This window comes from Notothenia coriiceps, unplaced genomic scaffold (assembly GCF_000735185.1).
Source record: "Notothenia coriiceps isolate Sejong01 unplaced genomic scaffold, NC01 NC01_scaffold00037246, whole genome shotgun sequence".
Taxonomy (NCBI): domain Eukaryota; kingdom Metazoa; phylum Chordata; class Actinopteri; order Perciformes; family Nototheniidae; genus Notothenia; species Notothenia coriiceps.
Genome location: NW_011369947.1, coordinates 14,101,340 through 14,118,471, shown reverse-complemented (window position 1 = coordinate 14,118,471; position 17,132 = coordinate 14,101,340). Strand labels below are relative to the sequence as shown.

Here is a 17,132-nt window from a genome sequence, read left to right as displayed (position 1 = left end):
CCAGCTGAATTCTACTTTCAAAAGGATATTTCACTGCTGTAACATGGCCGTCACATATGAACAAAACTGAGATTTTCAACTTAAAAATCACACTTTTTGACGACCAGAGTGGCTGATTTCAGCATGAAACCCCAAATTAACAACAGGGATTTGTGTTAAAAAGTTTAAATGTTCTACCAAAGTGAAATATCTTTCCAGAGGTGTAGAAGGGAACATGTTTTTTGTTTCGACATTATGGCTGCCTATTTTCAAGTGTTATCGAGAAGAAAATATTTCTTTGTTTGAAATTGAAACATTTCCATGCCGAGCTATGGACACACAGTCATCACATGCATATATGTGCTGTCCATAATTTGGCTCAAAGAAGTCAATATCTCTCCTTCTCCTCGACAAATATTACCTTTTCTTTCCTCCCACCTCTAAACACAGCATTTTTCATCTCCAATTTCTACCTCTACACTTCAATTTCTTTATCTTTCATGATTTCTTCTTTCCATTGTACATTTACATCAGCGTTGTCGCCCTAACCGGCAAAAAAAAAAGGAAAAAAAAAATTAAATTGATTCCCTTTTTTTTATGTTGCACAAAGAACTTCCCTGCACGGTGCAAACTACTGTATGCATACACACGTCTTTAACTATCATCTCATTGTTTTTATTTTGTGTCTTTTAAAAAAAAAATCGTGTTCACTCGTGTAATATAGAGAGATCAGACCCACTTGTTTTATATATGTTAATTTTTTTCTGTAAAGCCTTAGTCCTCGTATTTGATTTTATTTTTGTAGATATGATTAAAAAAAAAAAGGATGTATAAATTATTTTTTTCTCCCTTGTTTTTAAAATTGATGAGATTGTTTAGCTGCACAGAAGGAAAACAGAGCTCATGTCTCAGATTCATGTGTTTTGTGAGATTAAAAAGAAACTGGATAAACAAAATGAAATGTGGATTGTGAGTTTTTGATCTTTGAATGTGGGTTGAATTGTCGCCAGTTAATTAGTAATCTTGTTTCTTTAAGTGAGTGTTGAAGTTATACATTTGGATATGTTGTATTCCCTTAGTAGGAAAGGATTAAGGATCTCTAAATCACCTACTCAAAACTATAGCTTTTCATGGTTTAAAGTCGGGAATGTAACAGGAAATCCACTTGTTTTGCTTTAAAATAAAAGCAGAAGGTTTGTAGAAGGTATAATCAAAAATTGATATATTCTGTATGTACATATAAGGCTTATATTCATAATTTCTTTACGAAATATCCGTACAAGTTACATGTGTGCATTATTGATACTTTTTGTACAATGTGCACAATTCGTGGGGTTTCATCCATATGTTTAACATTTTTGTGATGTGTGCATTCATTTAAAGAAGATACGTGTGATTTTCTAACGTTTTAAATGCAATTGTGTTCCTTTGTAAACAAAACATATCGGCTTTATTTTTTAAACTGACACCGGAAAATTCTAGGGCAAATGTCGGTTTTATTGTTATGTCCACCCGGAAGCAGTTGGTTTAATCTCTCCAGCTTGACTCCATGTCTCCGGTGCTGGAGGTCTGCGGAGCGGCTCAGCTCAGCGGGGATCCGCCACAAAGCAGATGCGAAGCCGGGATGAGATGCGAGTCGCTGCCCTTTGTGAGGCTTCGGTGCTTCGGTTTGAAATGCGATTTTACAGCCGAAAACACAACAAAACCAACTGCAATCACCAACAAGGAATCAAGTTACACTCCGGTGGTAAATGAGCGCGGAATCTGAGATGAGAGTCGGGAGAAAGTGATTTCTGTAGGCACTTTTGTTGCTCGGCTCTTTGTGCTGCAGCGTTACCCTTTTGGATAGAAAGGTAAGACATTCGTGCATGCATTCTGGGTAAAATGTGGGGTTTCTGAATAAGCATTTTCACCATAACAACGGCTAATTATGCCAAAACTACAACAATCTACATTTGTACCTTTCCCCCCCCTTTTAACATATTTGTATAGCTGTATTTGTGCACGGACTGATGAGCTGGCAGAAAACAGTATCGATCTCAGATTCATTACATTTCTCCACCAGTGTGAACACACACAAACCGGGTTCCACAAAGCTCGTTTTCCATGAGTTGTTCATTGTTTTTATCCGCGCACTTTTACGCACTGTGTGCCAAATGGAACGCTACAGATTTGGTAGATTTTACTCCGCTGTGCAAACACGCATGCGAGAGGAGTTTTCTGTGTGTGTGGTCACCAGTCTGTTGCTCATCACTGCATCCTGGGTGTGTTCGGCTTTGTCTCACTCTCCTGGTTTTTCGCACTGATTTTTAAATCGTTTTTTAGCTTTTAAAACTTTGTTCCTGCGCTTTAGTTCAAACGGTTTGTTTGTGGTGTAAAGGCCTCGAAGCCTGGGCTCGGCTTTGCTTAAAGGAGTCTGTATTGAGGCTGAAGCCACGCCTCGATGGCCCACTGCCACCCTGAGGCCTGGAGGCCCCCGGGAGCCCCAACATGACTGGGGCTGCATGCATTTGAACATCCAAAACTGAGACTTAAAGAGAACCATTTATATTTTTAACAAAGTAAACAATTGTACTCTTGTTTGAAATGTAATAATAACAAGTTGAGTGACTTTTTAGAGCAACTCTATCACCAGATAAAACTATATATTTTGAGCCTGGCTTCTTTATGTAGTAACAGTTTGTTTCCACACTAGTATCCAACCTATCACATCCCAGATGACGCTGTGCGTGCTCTCCAGTGAGGATCAATGAGCGGTGGGTGGATTAGAGTGGGAGATGCTCGGAAGTGCGATCAATGGGATTGTTTGTCACAGACAGGGCTAGTCTATGCCACAATAATTATGTTGATTTCCAACATAAAACCAAGTTGTTTTTTCTCAGCACTGAGGGTTGCATATTTTTCCTCAGGCTCTGTGTTGTGTCTGGCCCTAGGTTTGACTAATACACACTTTTAACAGCCACTTCATGCAAGATAAACCCTTGTTAAATCTGCACACACTGCAGCAAAGATAATTTTATGCAAACTAGAGAATCAGGTCAGTGTCATTTCCATTTTTAAACAGAAATCGTGCAGCATGGCATGCATAATGTAGTGACTAAGGCCAAGCACATTCTCCTTTTTTAAAGAGAGGCATGTGTCCCCTGTGCGGCGTCTATAAAAATAGTTTTTAATGTTTCATAGCGCGGGACAGTAACATTGTTGTTTAACCATATCTGTGGAGCTTTGGCTTTATGCTTGGGCTCATATAATTGCAGGAAAGCAAATCTTCTCCCAGTTGGCAGGTTGTCTTGCAGGCTGCATCAGGCTTTCCTTCAATATTTCAGTATTTTTGTCGCTGCATTATGTTCTCCTCTACCCTCACAAGCATTCACGTGATGCTGGTATGGATGCTGTGTCCTAAAAGCTCGTCAGATATTAAAACCGTATCCCAGCTGACTCCAGAGTGGCTATTTTATGGTCACTTTCCCATAAACCTCTTTTTTTCTGCTCATGTGTGAATCACATGAAAGCCATTACCAAACATTGGCCTGTCTGATGGAAGACGGACACAGGAGGTCACGGAGCAAATTGAGAGCGTGAGGACTTCTTATAACATTAAGACTGGTTCTACGGCTGATTGGGAAAGTACTTTCTGGGGAAACAAACAGTGTTTACAGTCCGCTTGTTTCACAGTCATAGCCTGGTAAATGATTAGTTTGTGTCTTCAGAGGTGTGTGTTTGAGGGAGAATTAGAGGAGGGGGGTGCAGAGTTGATGTTCTGGTTGCTGTGGTTACTACCCCCCTCCTGTCTTTTCTCAGCCCTAGCCTCCCATTCATCCCCATTGTAGTAGTGAAGCTCTGTTGCCCTTGGAGACCACAGGGGACAGTTTGGGAATGTGGCGTCCGGGCGAGTATGTATCAGACATGGACCAACAAGGAAAACCACCATGAAGAAAAAGGATCTAAATTTCGTATAAATGAGAAACTGTGCATGTTCTTCAAGGTCGTGCAGTTCTTCTGGAATGGTCCTGATGTTCTGCATGTCGTGCACACTGGAGACCTGCAGCCCAGAATAGAAGTTGGTGTAATTGCCCTTTATTGGCTGAGAACACACTCAGGGCCACATCACTTGCTCATAAAAAAACTCCCTTAAAGCGGAAGAATGGGCCCAGCTATGTCCTGTGTGAAGAATGGGCCCAGCTATGTCCTGAACACACACACACACACACACACCTACCTCCGGGCCAACACTCTAACAATGCCCCTCTGAGATGCTTTTCTCCTCGTCTGATATGACAAATTGTCCCCCTCTCGGTCTCCTCATTTCTCATCCTGCCTCCTTGCTGTTCACTCTCGAACACTCCATCTATCTTCTTCTCTCTGTAACCCGTTTTCTCTTCCTTCTCCCAGGCCTCCAAGATAGATTCCCTCAGGAGTAAGGTGGACCTGCTGCGCCTCCCCCTGGCTCTCTCCACCAAGTCCATCAGCAGCCGTAAGAGCCAGCTGGGCGTGGTCTGGGAGAAAGGCGGCGGCTCGCGGGCAGGAGGGGCCCGGAAACCCCGCCCACCGCCGGCCTCGGACATGGACAACGAGTCGACGTACTCGGGCTACTCCTACAAGTCGTCCCAATCGCGAAGCTCCCGCAAACACAGGTAGAGGACCTCAGGTGTCACTGTACCGCTGATTATTTGGATGGTTAATTGGTCATTCAATAACATCTTTGAAAGTAATAATGATAATACGTTTATTTATTATAGCAACTTTCACAGAAATATAATTCACAAAGTGCTTCACAAGTGAGAACAAAAGTTAAAATGAAGACCACAGAAACATGAATACAATAACCACGAAGCAGAAATGTAAGGTTACCATAGAAACAAAACACAGACCACGTGGAGTCCTGAAAGGAACAAACATAAGAACAGAACACATCACACACATCTCAAGTATAAACAAAAGATAGGTCTTCAGTAGTTTAGAAAAAGCTTCTACAGGGTAGCGGAAATAATGTTTGCACCTGTAACCTTGGCTGCTGTGCTCTCAGTGTTTTGTCTCCCTGTTCCTGCCTGTTGGCGTCAGCTGATAGAGGTGTTATGATTCTATCATGTTACGCACAATGTTGATTATTCTCTTAGAATTGACGTGGCAACTCTACCGTGAAGTCAGAACCTCTGACTCTTTGACTTGTTTTCTGAGTTCTCCGGCCGAAGCTTCAAATAAACCCATCAGTGTTTGCCATCAAAGCTCCAGCTCTCCTCGTGTCTCTCTGAGTCCTGACTCCAATTGCTTCAGAAGTTTCCCCCACCGTATGACCTTAACAATTGAGTGAATATGAAATATTATATATTATATAATTTATTTTTCAAGGTATGGACAAATAGTTTTAACCGTCATTGCACAAATGCTCAATTATATTTCCAGTTATTTGCACTTGATAGATATTTTAGCAAATCTATTTTTGTATGAAGGAAAAAAACCTAACAAATAGTTAAAGCTGAAATAAATAAAGCGGCAACTTCTAAGTTACTGATTATTAATTAATTAGCAAAACACCCAAATTCCCCTGTAAATTTTTCGTCAATTAATTGAGAAAATAATTGCAAAGATCTTTGCTGTTCATCATCCCTCAGTCCTCCAATAGAGATATACAAATACAATTTAAGACATAAGTGTAGAATTGTCCAACTTTGGCGCCTCCTGTTGGAAGTATACTGAAATGCTGAGAATATTCAAAAACATAATCACATAAAAATGTACACATAATGCATTGAATACTGGAATAAAAGAAGAAATAAAAAAAAGAATATCATTTAAAAAATATATATTATTTTAAAAACACCCTTTTATGGTTTGATTTACATTTATACATTTAAAGTATTACCACAACAGAATAGCTAGACTACAGGTTTTTAAATAACCTGCCAGGACACATGATTCAAAATGATTTTCTCCCATTGATAACAAAGCATCCCTGACTTGTCCTTTGTCTCCAGGGATAGGAGAGACAGACATCGCTCGAAGAGCCGCGACAGCAGCATCCGAGACAAATCGGTGACCATCCAGGCTCCGGGGGAGCCGCTGCTGGACGCCGAGTCGACCCGCGGAGACGACCGGGTCAGAGGCAGACTCTAATCCTTCCTCTTCATCATCTGTGTTCAGCCATGTTTCTCCAACGCTCATTACTCTGCTCTCTCTGCAGGATGACAACTGGGGCGAGACCACCACGGTGGTCACGGGCACCTCCGTGGACAGCGTCTCCAACGAGGACCTGACGCGACTGAAGGACCTCGAGGACTCCTCTCCGCTGCAGTGTCGCCGGTTCCTCGGCCCGGCGCTGGGCGGGGTTCTGGGGCTCTTCGCCCTGGTCACCCCTCTGGCCTTCCTGGCCCTCCCGCAGCTCCTCTGGCGGGACACCCTGGAACCCTGCGGCACCCCGTGTGAGGGTCTTTACATTTCCCTGGCCTTCAAGCTCCTCATCCTCCTCATCTCCACCTGGGCGCTGTTCCTCCGCCCGCCCAGAGCCACCCTGCCGCGCTTCTTCATCTTCCGCTGCCTGCTGCTGGCGCTGGTGTTCCTCTTCGTGGCGTCCTATTGGCTGTTCTACGGGGTGCGCGTGCTGGAGCCCAGAGAGACGGACTACAGGGGCATTGTGGGATACGCAGCGTCTCTGGTGGACGCGCTGCTGTTCATCCAGTACCTGGCCCTAGTGCTGCTGGAGGTCCGGCACCTGCAGCCCGCCTTCTGCCTCAAGGTGGTGCGGACCACTGACGGAGCCAGCCGCTTCTACAACGTGGGCCACCTCAGGTTCATATTATTATATTACTCTGTTTGGTATTACATTGTTTGGGTCCTTTTTTCTATATTTTAGATTTCTAAATTGAACCCTTTTCCTTTAGGGAATCTAATTTTGAAAAAATAAGGTTATATCTGCAGGTCCATTTATTATCAGTCTATCCAGAGGACACTAAACTTTTGCCATTCCTATATTTTATGTTTCCAATTTTTGTTGGATTTCTTGATTAACATGTTTCTTGTTAATCTTATTAAGAAATAAGGCAAATGATTATTCTCCAGAATTATTTGATTAATCTCAATCCATAATAATTGATAAATAAAAATAGGACATTCAAGATATTCTGCGAATGTAATGCTTTTTGTCGATCTATCCCTAAAGCAAAATAGAAACAAAGTAAATGGACATCATTCTGTAGTCAGTTGTTTGAATCTTTCCTTTTGTGTTGTATGATTATAACAGGTGAAGTTAATATTCAGAAAAATGGCAATTATTCTACAGCTACTGTATGGCTTTCAGGTTAATCTTCAAGTTGAACTAGACGTGTTTTTCTCTTTCTCATGGACCCTATATTCCCACAGTAAAGCAGACTTGTATTCTTCGTGTATGTTCTGGGTAACCACTTCCTTGTTCTTCATGCTGCTGTCGTGAGGGTGTCTTCTTATCACTGTTAGCAACTCTGTGTTTTCAAATACGGCGTTAAAAGGAGGAACTCTGTTTTTTCTCTCTCTGTTTCTCAGTATTCAGCGTGCAGCAGTGTGGCTTCTGGACCAGTACTACAACGACTTCCCCGTCTACAACCCCGCCCTGCTCAACCTGCCCAAGTCCATCCTCTCCAAGAAAATGTCTGCCTTCAAAGTGTACAATCTGGGGGAAGGTAAAACACAGAATTTACTCTTCTAAGTAAGCGCTCCAAGGTGTGGTTAAATGTGGTTAAATGTCTCGATGTGGACAATGCTCGTTGCCAATAGTGCAATAAGAGTTTAGCATGTGAGGGCGGTAACACGAGCAATTTGTCTAAACATTTAGCAAAAGTGCACCACATCCAGACGGAGGAATGCATCGGGTTCGACTGGCTTTCTTGTAGCGCTGTAGCCCCGTCCACGAGTAACTTTTCCACGTCAGGTGTTATGTATGCTAGCAGCAACACACGGAGCTAACTCAATTATTCAAACATGGGTTAATGATTAGAGGTAACTGAGTTATTTATTTTGTTAAAGTTTCAGCTATTCTGTTTACAGTTCTGTCATCAGATTATTTAATACGATTTGTTAAAACACTGTTGTTTCTTTTGATGTGGAAAAAAATATATATATTTCTTTAATTTAAATAAAAAGCAATGTTAATTTTGTGCAAAATGTGTTTAGTTAATTTAATAATATATGTATTTTTGAATCAAGTATTCATCTTTATTGTCTTCATTGTTAGTTTCCACATGCCTAAAACAACCTCAAGCTAAATCTAGAAGTTGATGGCTAAATCAGAGCGTTTGAGAAATTGTGCAAGGCATAATAGTCTGAATAGTCGATTAATCGTTTAATTAATCGATAGATTAATCGATTATCAAATGAGTTGTTTGTTGCAGCCCTAATCTAATGACACATGTGAGTCTTACACTCTAAACAAATTGGGTAATTAGTATGCTAATTCCCAAAATAATAATTTTCGAACATGCCAAATGCGGGAAATTCTTTAATGTGATTTGTTTCTGTCCACAGAGAACAGCACCAATAACTCTACAGGCCAGTCCAGAACCATGATAGCTGCCGCTTCTCGAAAAAGAGACAACTCCCACACGGAGTATTACTACGAGGAGGCCGAGGTGGAGCGGAGGGTCCGCAAACGTAAAGCCAGGTGAGGACAGACCCACACACAAGGTTCTATCTTCCTGGTCGAATGTACTTATTGTAAGTCAGCTAAATGCAATGTAATGTAATGTAACATAGAACGCATACATATAAAGATACAAACTGAATAAATACCAGAAGTACTTGATATGTTTTGAGATTAGATTATTACTGCAGTAATGTGTTTATCAAAGATTTATATTCTGCTGATGTTCAGGTGTATATTAGTATGTAGTGTCTCTCCTGGGACATGTCTCCATGCTTTAATGTTCAAAAAGCTCCTTATGTTTCTCATACTGCCTGTGCTGCAGCACCTCTTTTCACCCTCTGTCTGAAACCAGAGCCCAGTCTGCTCTGATTTATTAGCTGGGCGGCTCTGTTGTGATTGGTCAACGGCTTAGAGATGTCCCGCCCCTTAGCCTATCACGTACAATGCGTTGGAGCGCTAGCGTGACGTAGTGATGTCACTATGTTAAGGAAGTAAACAAAGGAGTCCAATAGAGGCGTTTCAGGCGGGGGAGAAACTCTGGGATTTTATTCTTTGTGGACCATTTACATGTGCGAAAACCTTTATAACAAACTTCAGGGAAAGGGAAACCCCAAAAAGCTTAATAGGACCCCTTTAAACTCTAATGATTTTTTTATCAAACGTGCTTTGTGCTTTTCACATTATGTGTGTAAATACTGATGATATGATCTTTAAACCTTGGTGTCTCCTGGTTTCTTCTCGCAGGCTGGTGGTGGCCGTAGAAGAAGCCTTCACCCACATCAAACGTCACCAGGACGACGAGGGGTCCGTGTCGTCCCCCAAACACCCACGGGAGGTGATGGACCCCCGGGAGGCGGCCCAAGCCATCTTCGCCCCCATGGCCCGGGCCATGCAGAAATACCTCCGCGCCACCAGGCAGCAGTCGTACCACAGCATGGAGAGCATCATCAACCACCTGCAGTTCTGCATCACCCACAGCATGACCCCCAAGGTGAGCAAGGCTGCTTCCACTTTCTATCATCGTTATTCTTATTTAAAATCTTTAAGCGCTTTGAGTACCAGGTAAAGCGCTATATAAATCAAATGTATTATTATTAGTATTTATTCTAGCTTTTAATTTTTTGTTTTAGTTTATCAATAAATGAAATTATAATCCTTTCATATCATTTTGAATTGTTTTATTTATTTTGTATTAATTGTATAATGCTTTGAGTTTATTTGTCTTGAATAGCTTTTAGTTAGTTTTTGTATTGCTTTAAATTATAAATTAATTAAATGATAATATTTTTCAAATAGTTATGTTTCAATATTTGTATTTATATGATTTGTATTAATTTAATTGTATATTATTTTAATTGGATTATTAATTATAGCTTTCAGTTCTTCTTGCATACATATATAATCAAATTATTAATCAGTAAAATATATATTTTTTATAGTGTTTGTTTTTATTTTGTATTTAATCCTTTCACTTGTTTTGTTCTAGTTTTATTTTAGTCTTTTTTTTTTACTTCTGCATATCATGTCGCCTTTTTTTACTCAGATTTTTTTCCTCCACTTTTTCTTAATATAATTCAAGCTGTCATCTTTCTGTTTACTCCTGCTCAGGCTTTCCTGGAGCTGTACCTCAGCCCGGGTCCCACCCTGCAGTACCTGGACACCAGCAGGGGGCGCCAGTGGACCCTAGTGAGCGAGGAGCCCGTGACCTCCGCCCTGCGTCAGGGCCAGGTCTTTTCCCTGAGACGCCTCGACTTCTCCCTCGTCGTCACGGTGACCCCCCTCCCTTTCCTGAACCTTGGGGAGGAGTTCATCGACCCCAAAAGACACAAGTTTGTCATGAAGATGCAGTCAGAGACGTCTGTGTAGGAGCAGGATGAAATAACAAGTCTTTTTTTTTTGTTCTTTTTTAATGTTTTTTATCTTTTTGTAAGCCTGACGCCCAAAGGACTTGGCCGAAATATCAGGAAGTGACAGAGAAGAAGCAACAGAAATCCTCATCGCTGCCCTTGTTCCTCTAACAAACCTAAAATTAGTCACACTCCCTATAACTGCTGACTGGTTACTTCTGATATTGCACTACAGACTGCTTCCAGTTCCAATGATACTGACATTTAAGGGCTTTCTTAACGTGGTATTTCAACACACTTAAAAAACTACTTTTGACCTTTTAGATTCAACACCTTTATTCAAGAGAATATGGTAGGATGTGGTGGACTAACATTTCACCTCAGTGTGCACTGACCTTTTTAATACACACTCAGACTTTGTCAGATAGTCCTACTTCTCTTTTTACTTGAACTTCTCATTTGCTTTTGAATGCTATAAAAGGGCATAATCAAGCATCCATTTGAAGTGCCCTCGTCTTTTATCACCAATTGGACTGGATTCTACCGGTGGAACTGCGTCTTATATTTGTATTCGACTGAAAATTGGATTCGAAAATGCTCCACTACAAGTTTGAAGTAAGAAACACTGGATGGACTTTAATGCACTGAGGATTTGTGCTTTTTTGTATTTCCTGCTCAGGTTGTGTTGAATCATCTAGTGAAATGCAATCCTGCACTAATAAGAAATATGACTTTTCAAACCAAGTGTAGGAGCAGTTTGAATCCAGTTACACTGGCAGCGAATTGTTTTCACCTACAAGGCTGGAATTGGACTTGATGGACTCTTAACATAATTTAGCCAAGTACAACCAATGTGGTTCATTTTGCCAGCTTCATGTTGATTAATGTCTTTGATATTTTAAAGTGAGTGTGTCAATGTGTGTGTTTTGGTACTGGAAAAAGCGGCCAACTGCCTCATGGCCTTAGACCCAAAAGCTCCCTCCATGTGATTGATTAAAATGTTTTATATTAGTAACATTCTCAGCTTAAGCACAGTCTGAATTAAGACGGGTCAAATTGTATTTCCCCTAACAATGTAATATTTGGTATTGCACTCCTATAACACTGTCACACTCATGATGGACAGAAAAAAATGTTATTCCACATATTGACCTGCCTTGGTTGCAGCTTAGCAACTACATTTCCCACAATGCAACTCTACCGCCAACAGTTCAGTTACATATTTGGATGCTAGTCGCAGCTAATGCCTTTACATGTTAATTAAACTATTTCTCACTGTTGTGCAGCACGAAAAACAGACTATAATTTCTTTATCGGGACACTTTGGTGTACACAATCATCATACAGTATGTATTGCTAAATAAAACTACCACAAAAAGTAAAAACCCCTTAGATAAGAAGTTGATTATGTTTTGCCTAAATAATTTATCAGTAATCAAAATAGTTGCAGATTTCATTTGATGAACTAACAAATAAAAGACTAATCATTCCACTTTTAGAGAACTAGTTGGTGCTGTTTATACTAGGGGTCATCAGGGGCCCCTTAGAGGCGAATGGGGCCACATATTGTGTCTTATGTCAGTCAAAGATGTTCTTTTTTACACTACAGAAAGAGATTGTTGTGCCACTCACAAGCAGTGTACTTTTCCTACGATTGTATTTTCTTGTGTTTTGATGGATCACTTTGTTGTACTCGATTTAACACTCAGAAGAACAGTGTCTTTTACATCAAGCTTGTTGTTTACTTTGCTTTTTTAGGACTGAGTTGATGTAAAAGGTTTTCTAATAAATGATCTCATCCAAAAGAGAATTGTCCTGTGTTCATCATAAGATGTCCACTTCATTTCTTTTTCAGGAAGTGACACTTGTGTGTGGGAGGTTGTGGTTAACGCTAGTGATGTGTACGATTGTCCATTGCTATGAACTATAATTATGTAAACTCCTACTCCTTGTTTCTAAAGCAATTATAAACAACTAAATTAAAGAAATAACAATATGAAATACTACAAAGAATGTACAGATTGGGTTGGATACTACTGCATAGAAAATAAACTACTTAAGTTTAAGAATGTACACAGGTATACAAAGAATTACCTTAAAAAGTGCATATATTTATGCTGACCATCATCATTGTCATGACAACGCCTTATGTGATAAAGAAGGGGAAAATATGTCAAAATCCTAATAAGAATTTGTGCAAGATACATTTGATGAAATAACTCAGGCATGTACTTTTGGTCCTTCCTCACATAGACCACGTGTTTGTTTTAGACAGAAAAAGGAAGTAGAAGTTGACAGGCGCTGGTCTCCGTCTGTGTGTTGGATGCCAATCACGATGAGACTTCTAATCGTCCTTCTAATCCTAAAAGGTAAAGTATGTCCTGGTTTTATTTGCTGAACATATTGAGCAGTAGCTGATGTGTAAAACCTTCAGAACTTGAACATATTCAAAATTCCGTTCACCGCTGAATGGTTGACTTCCTGTTACAAGAGTTAAAAAGAGCCTCAATATGTAACTCTTGTCACTCATGTTTTATTAAACTGAAGCAATCCCTAGAGGATAACTCGACTGTTGTAGTTATCTTTCTTCTACAGGCATATCAATACTTTCCTTTACAGAGTCTTACATTTAATACACTACTTGGCTACCATTTCAAACGGTGCCTAGGCTTGTGAAATAACGTGATGAAAAAATACATTTGTACAATATCATGGTGAAGTGTGTTGTGAAAAATTAAAAAAAGAAGTCAGAAGTTTCGTAAAAAAGTCATAGGAAATCTCATAGACAGCATGAAGTAAAAGTCATAATTCATTGCCGTTTATCATTAAAGAAGGTTATGTAAAAAGTAATTGTATAGTATGTCAAACATATTGTAAATCGTCATAGAGTAGTAAATGGTATTAGTATATTTAAGTAAAGTATGTATCCTAATTAGAAAAGAAGTCATAATATTGTCTTGAAAGTCATAGTATAACAAGTCGAAAATTCTTCTAGCATGAAGGATGCATGGCAATCCTACGATTGTATGTGAGAGGCATAGTAACATACATGAAGAAATATGAAAAACTTCCATAGTGTTGAATGTCAAAAAGCATGAAAAACAGTCACAGAATTGTGTGTCCAAAAACAAGTCAGAGTGTAGTATGTTAAAAACTGAATGAAAGTTAATTAAGCAAACATGTCAAAAACAACATGTCGAAAATATGCATAAAAAACACCATGTCGATAACTCATCAATTTTATTTATCAACATGAAATTATTCATAGCCTCCAGGTGACGCTTTGTATGAGATGTTATCCATTCACATTTAATATAGCACCACCATCAGGTCATATGGCAGTTTATCCAATACTTAATGACTTGTAAAACAGAAAACTTTCCCATCTCCCTCAGGTATACTTTATGTTTTGTTTGTGTTAGCAAATGTTAGCAAATGCTAACACGCTAAAGAAGGTGGGTTAACAGCAGTGAAAAACATGTAGATGTCTACCGAGCTGAGAATCCAGATTGGTGCTTAGTTGTCTTTGCCATCTTTTTTTTGTCAAATGTCACCAGAGATAATTTACTGAATACACCTCAAACACTGTAATGTTGATGCATTATTGTTTTACAGTGACATCAGGTGAATCCAGGGAAGTCACTGGGTACATTGGGGAGAGCGCCACCTTGCTCTCAGGAGCGGACCCGAATAGGACTCTTTCCACGATCAACTGGTCAATATACACAAATAACACCTATATCGCCACCTTATCCAAAGGGACAATACAGCTGGAGTGGTTTGGTCGATATATAGGGAGACTCAGTCTTAACAACTCCTCAGGTGAAAGACGAATAAGTGTAAGGGAATCATTTCTTTATTTCTCTCATGGCAGTGTCTCTTCAAATGTCTTTGTCTTTTTTTTTCAGGTGACTTAACTATCCGCAATTTGACTTCAAAGGATGCCATGCAGTACAGTGTAGACCTCACCGATACTAAGAGACACAACAGCGCACACAAGATTGATCTCAAAGTGAAACGTAAGTGAGAATTAAAATGTTTTATTGTCAAACATTGTCTTAGGACAGCTCGCGTTCCTTATATCTGATCAATCTTTGGAAACATTCAGAATAAAACAACAAACCTTTGATAAAATATCTTCAATGCATTTCTTACACAGACTTTTACACTGGAAAAAATGCTTCTCCAAAAACAAGTTGAACAAATAATGAAAACAAGGTGTTTTCACTTGTACACCAATCTGCCAATAGAAAAAGTGAAAATAAGCTTGGGAAGATTTCTTGAAATAAGAAGGGATATTTAGACAAATCAGATGTTTAGCAGGGAAAACTTATTGTGAACTACAGTATATTTGTTCAGAATCAGGAAATGCTGTGTTACAATATATGCCGCAAATGCTCAAAGGTTTTTTCTGGGGATTTTCCAATAATTTTGTGAAAAAAAATAAGTTTCATCTGAGTTACAACTCAAAATAAGATATTTTGACTTAAAGGTCACCTACTATGCAAAATCCACTTTTTCACGTATTTTCTACATCAACATGTGTCCCCTCTGTGGAAAGAGATTCAGAAAGTTTTAGGAAATAATATTTGCTCACTTTTTGTCCTGATCCATTTATATAAAAAGTTAAAAACCTGTCTGAAAATGAGCTGACCAGATTTTGGCCACTTTATGATGTCATAACGATTTTTTGGGTTGTGTAACCATTAGCCAATCACCAACCAAGGTAACCCCCCCACCCTCACCTTATCACCTGAATCTCCTCCGATACCTCCTTCATACCAACGCAACTCCGGTTCAAGCTCCGTGCTAGAGCTTTTCAGGTTCAGAACCGGTTCTTCGGTTTAGCTCCGGCTCTTTCACACCGCCCAGAGTCCGACTGGTGCTGCGTCATTGCGTCATCGTTTGTGTCATGACGTAACCGTTTGCGTGCCTGCTTCAAAAAGCCAAACCGCGCGGAAACCCCTCACAGCTGACACCGACAACAACAACAATGGCCGATTGTGCTCCAGCTTCCTCTGTACCTCTTCTGAAGACCAGATTCCCAGTAGGTAGCTGGTCTCTTCAGTGGACCACTGCTGCTTGTTAAGTTTCTCCATCGTCGTGTACAAACTGGATAAACCGCCGGCTTTTTGTTGTTGTTCAGGAGTTGATCTGCCCCTGCCCCCACCTCGACGTAAGCGTGACGTATGCGGTGCTTTTGCTCTAGCCGGACAATTGTTTGGTGCTTGAAACGAACCGGATTCCGGAGCTAAGAGGCTGCTCCGCTGCGGTGTGAGCAGGAAAACCCGGTGCTTTTCAAGCTCCAGCTCCGAACCAGCCCTGAAACACCGTTGGTGTGAATGAGGTATTAGAGCACCATTGGTTGGAGTTCTTTGTAACCAAATATCTCTCAGAGGGGCGTGGGGAGTGGCTCCTTATTTTCATCTAAAGTAACAGACAGAGAATCAGCACTTTGGAAACAGAGGGGATTATGGGATGCTGCAATGATCTGTTTGGTATTTCGACACACAAGAGACGTGTTTTGTATATATCTGAGACCTATTATATATTGATGAAAAACAGTATAATAGGGGACCTTTACCAAGATGATGCATTGTCTAAAAACAAGACCCGATATCTCACTGCAGTGTTACTTCTTAAGTTATTATGTCTCATTATGCAAGTGTAAAGACATATTCTGACTAGATATAAGACAAATATACTTTGTTTTGGGAGTTCAACCGGTTGCTAAAAAAGCAGTCAGGTTTGGAAATTCTGTCGAATATATCATCTACAATTCCAATTTAAACCCCCTGCAGAACGCCTCCAGAAGCCGACGATAGACACGGCCTCTCTTCCAGCAGCAGCAGGAAGCTGTTGGTGGCGGCTGAATTGTTCCTCAACGGAAAAAGTCAACAACTTGTTCTGGCATGATGAAACTTTCATCAGCGAGACCCATCCTAAAGGCAGCTCTGCAGTTCTTTTGGCCTTTCTGGAGAGCACAGAGATGCAGGCTGAATTCAGGTGCACCTCCATCAGGAACAGGGAGAACGCCTCAAATGTTGTCACTTTAAAATGTGGTAAGGTCACAAGGGAGTTAAAAGAAAAAACATGTTAAATGCAGCTTCGAAAACAAGGTGTTTTCACTTTAAATCAGTCAAATCTGCCAATAGAAGTGAACATAGCTTGGTAAGATCTATTGAGACAAGACGGGATATTTAGATAAGTCAGATCTTGTAATTAAAACCTACACTGAACAAAAATATAAACGCAACACTTTTGTTTTTGCTCCCATTTTTCATGAGATGAACTCAAAGATCTAAAACATTTTCTATATACACAAAATAACCATTTCTCTCAAATATTGTTCACAAATCTGAAAAAAACTGTGATAGTGAGCACTTCTCCTTTGCCGAGATAATCCATCCCACCTCACAGGTGTGGCATATCAAGATGCTGATTAGACAGCATGATTATTGCACAGGTGTGCCTTAGGCTGGCCACAATAAAAGGCCACCCTTAAACATGCATTTTTGCTTTATTGGGGGGGGTCTGAAAAAACATTTGTATCAGATATATACATATATATATATATACATATATATACATATACATACATATATATATACATATATATACATATACATACATATATATATATATACTACATACATATATATATATATATACATATACATACATATATATATACT

At 39.9% G+C, this 17,132-nt stretch overlaps 2 protein-coding genes across 4 annotated transcripts in view; both read left to right on the top strand.

The window, feature by feature from the left end:
* The first annotated feature begins 1,542 nt into the window (after positions 1-1,542).
* Positions 1,543-10,620, top strand: vangl2 (VANGL planar cell polarity protein 2). The gene is made up of 8 exons (XM_010794901.1): positions 1,543-1,832; positions 4,372-4,613; positions 5,955-6,075; positions 6,161-6,765; positions 7,495-7,631; positions 8,473-8,608; positions 9,335-9,581; positions 10,199-10,620. Exons 2-8 carry the CDS (start codon positions 4,543-4,545, stop codon positions 10,454-10,456), a joined length of 1,575 nt encoding a protein of 524 aa, XP_010793203.1. The 5' UTR covers positions 1,543-1,832; positions 4,372-4,542; the 3' UTR covers positions 10,457-10,620.
* A 94-nt stretch (positions 10,621-10,714) lies between these two features.
* Positions 10,715-17,132, top strand: part of LOC104965863 (uncharacterized) — an 8,200-nt gene continuing 1,782 nt past the window's right edge. Inside the window, exons 1-5 of one of the 3 annotated variants that reach the window (XR_800590.1) lie at positions 10,715-11,052; positions 12,691-12,806; positions 14,053-14,259; positions 14,346-14,456; positions 16,239-16,443. Coding sequence is in view for 2 of the 3 variants with exons in the window: in XM_010794897.1 (XP_010793199.1) it covers positions 12,761-12,806; positions 14,053-14,259; positions 14,346-14,456; positions 16,239-16,499 (625 nt within the window). In the remaining variant the exon portion in view is untranslated. Of the gene's footprint in view, positions 11,053-12,690; positions 12,807-14,052; positions 14,260-14,345; positions 14,457-16,238; positions 16,500-17,132 lie in introns of all 3 variants that reach the window. The other 2 variants (XM_010794897.1, XM_010794898.1) reach the window with 2 other exon arrangements.

Excerpts from the sequence above, each read along its gene's own strand:
- vangl2 (XM_010794901.1), top strand. The coding sequence starts at position 4,543 with ATGGACAACGAGTCGACGTACTCGGGCTACTCCTACAAGTCGTCCCAA. Across the intron at positions 4,614-5,954 it reads CGAAGCTCCCGCAAACACAG|GGATAGGAGAGACAGACATC; the intron begins GTAGAGGACCTC and ends CTTTGTCTCCAG. Across the intron at positions 8,609-9,334 it reads GTCCGCAAACGTAAAGCCAG|GCTGGTGGTGGCCGTAGAAG; the intron begins GTGAGGACAGAC and ends TTCTTCTCGCAG.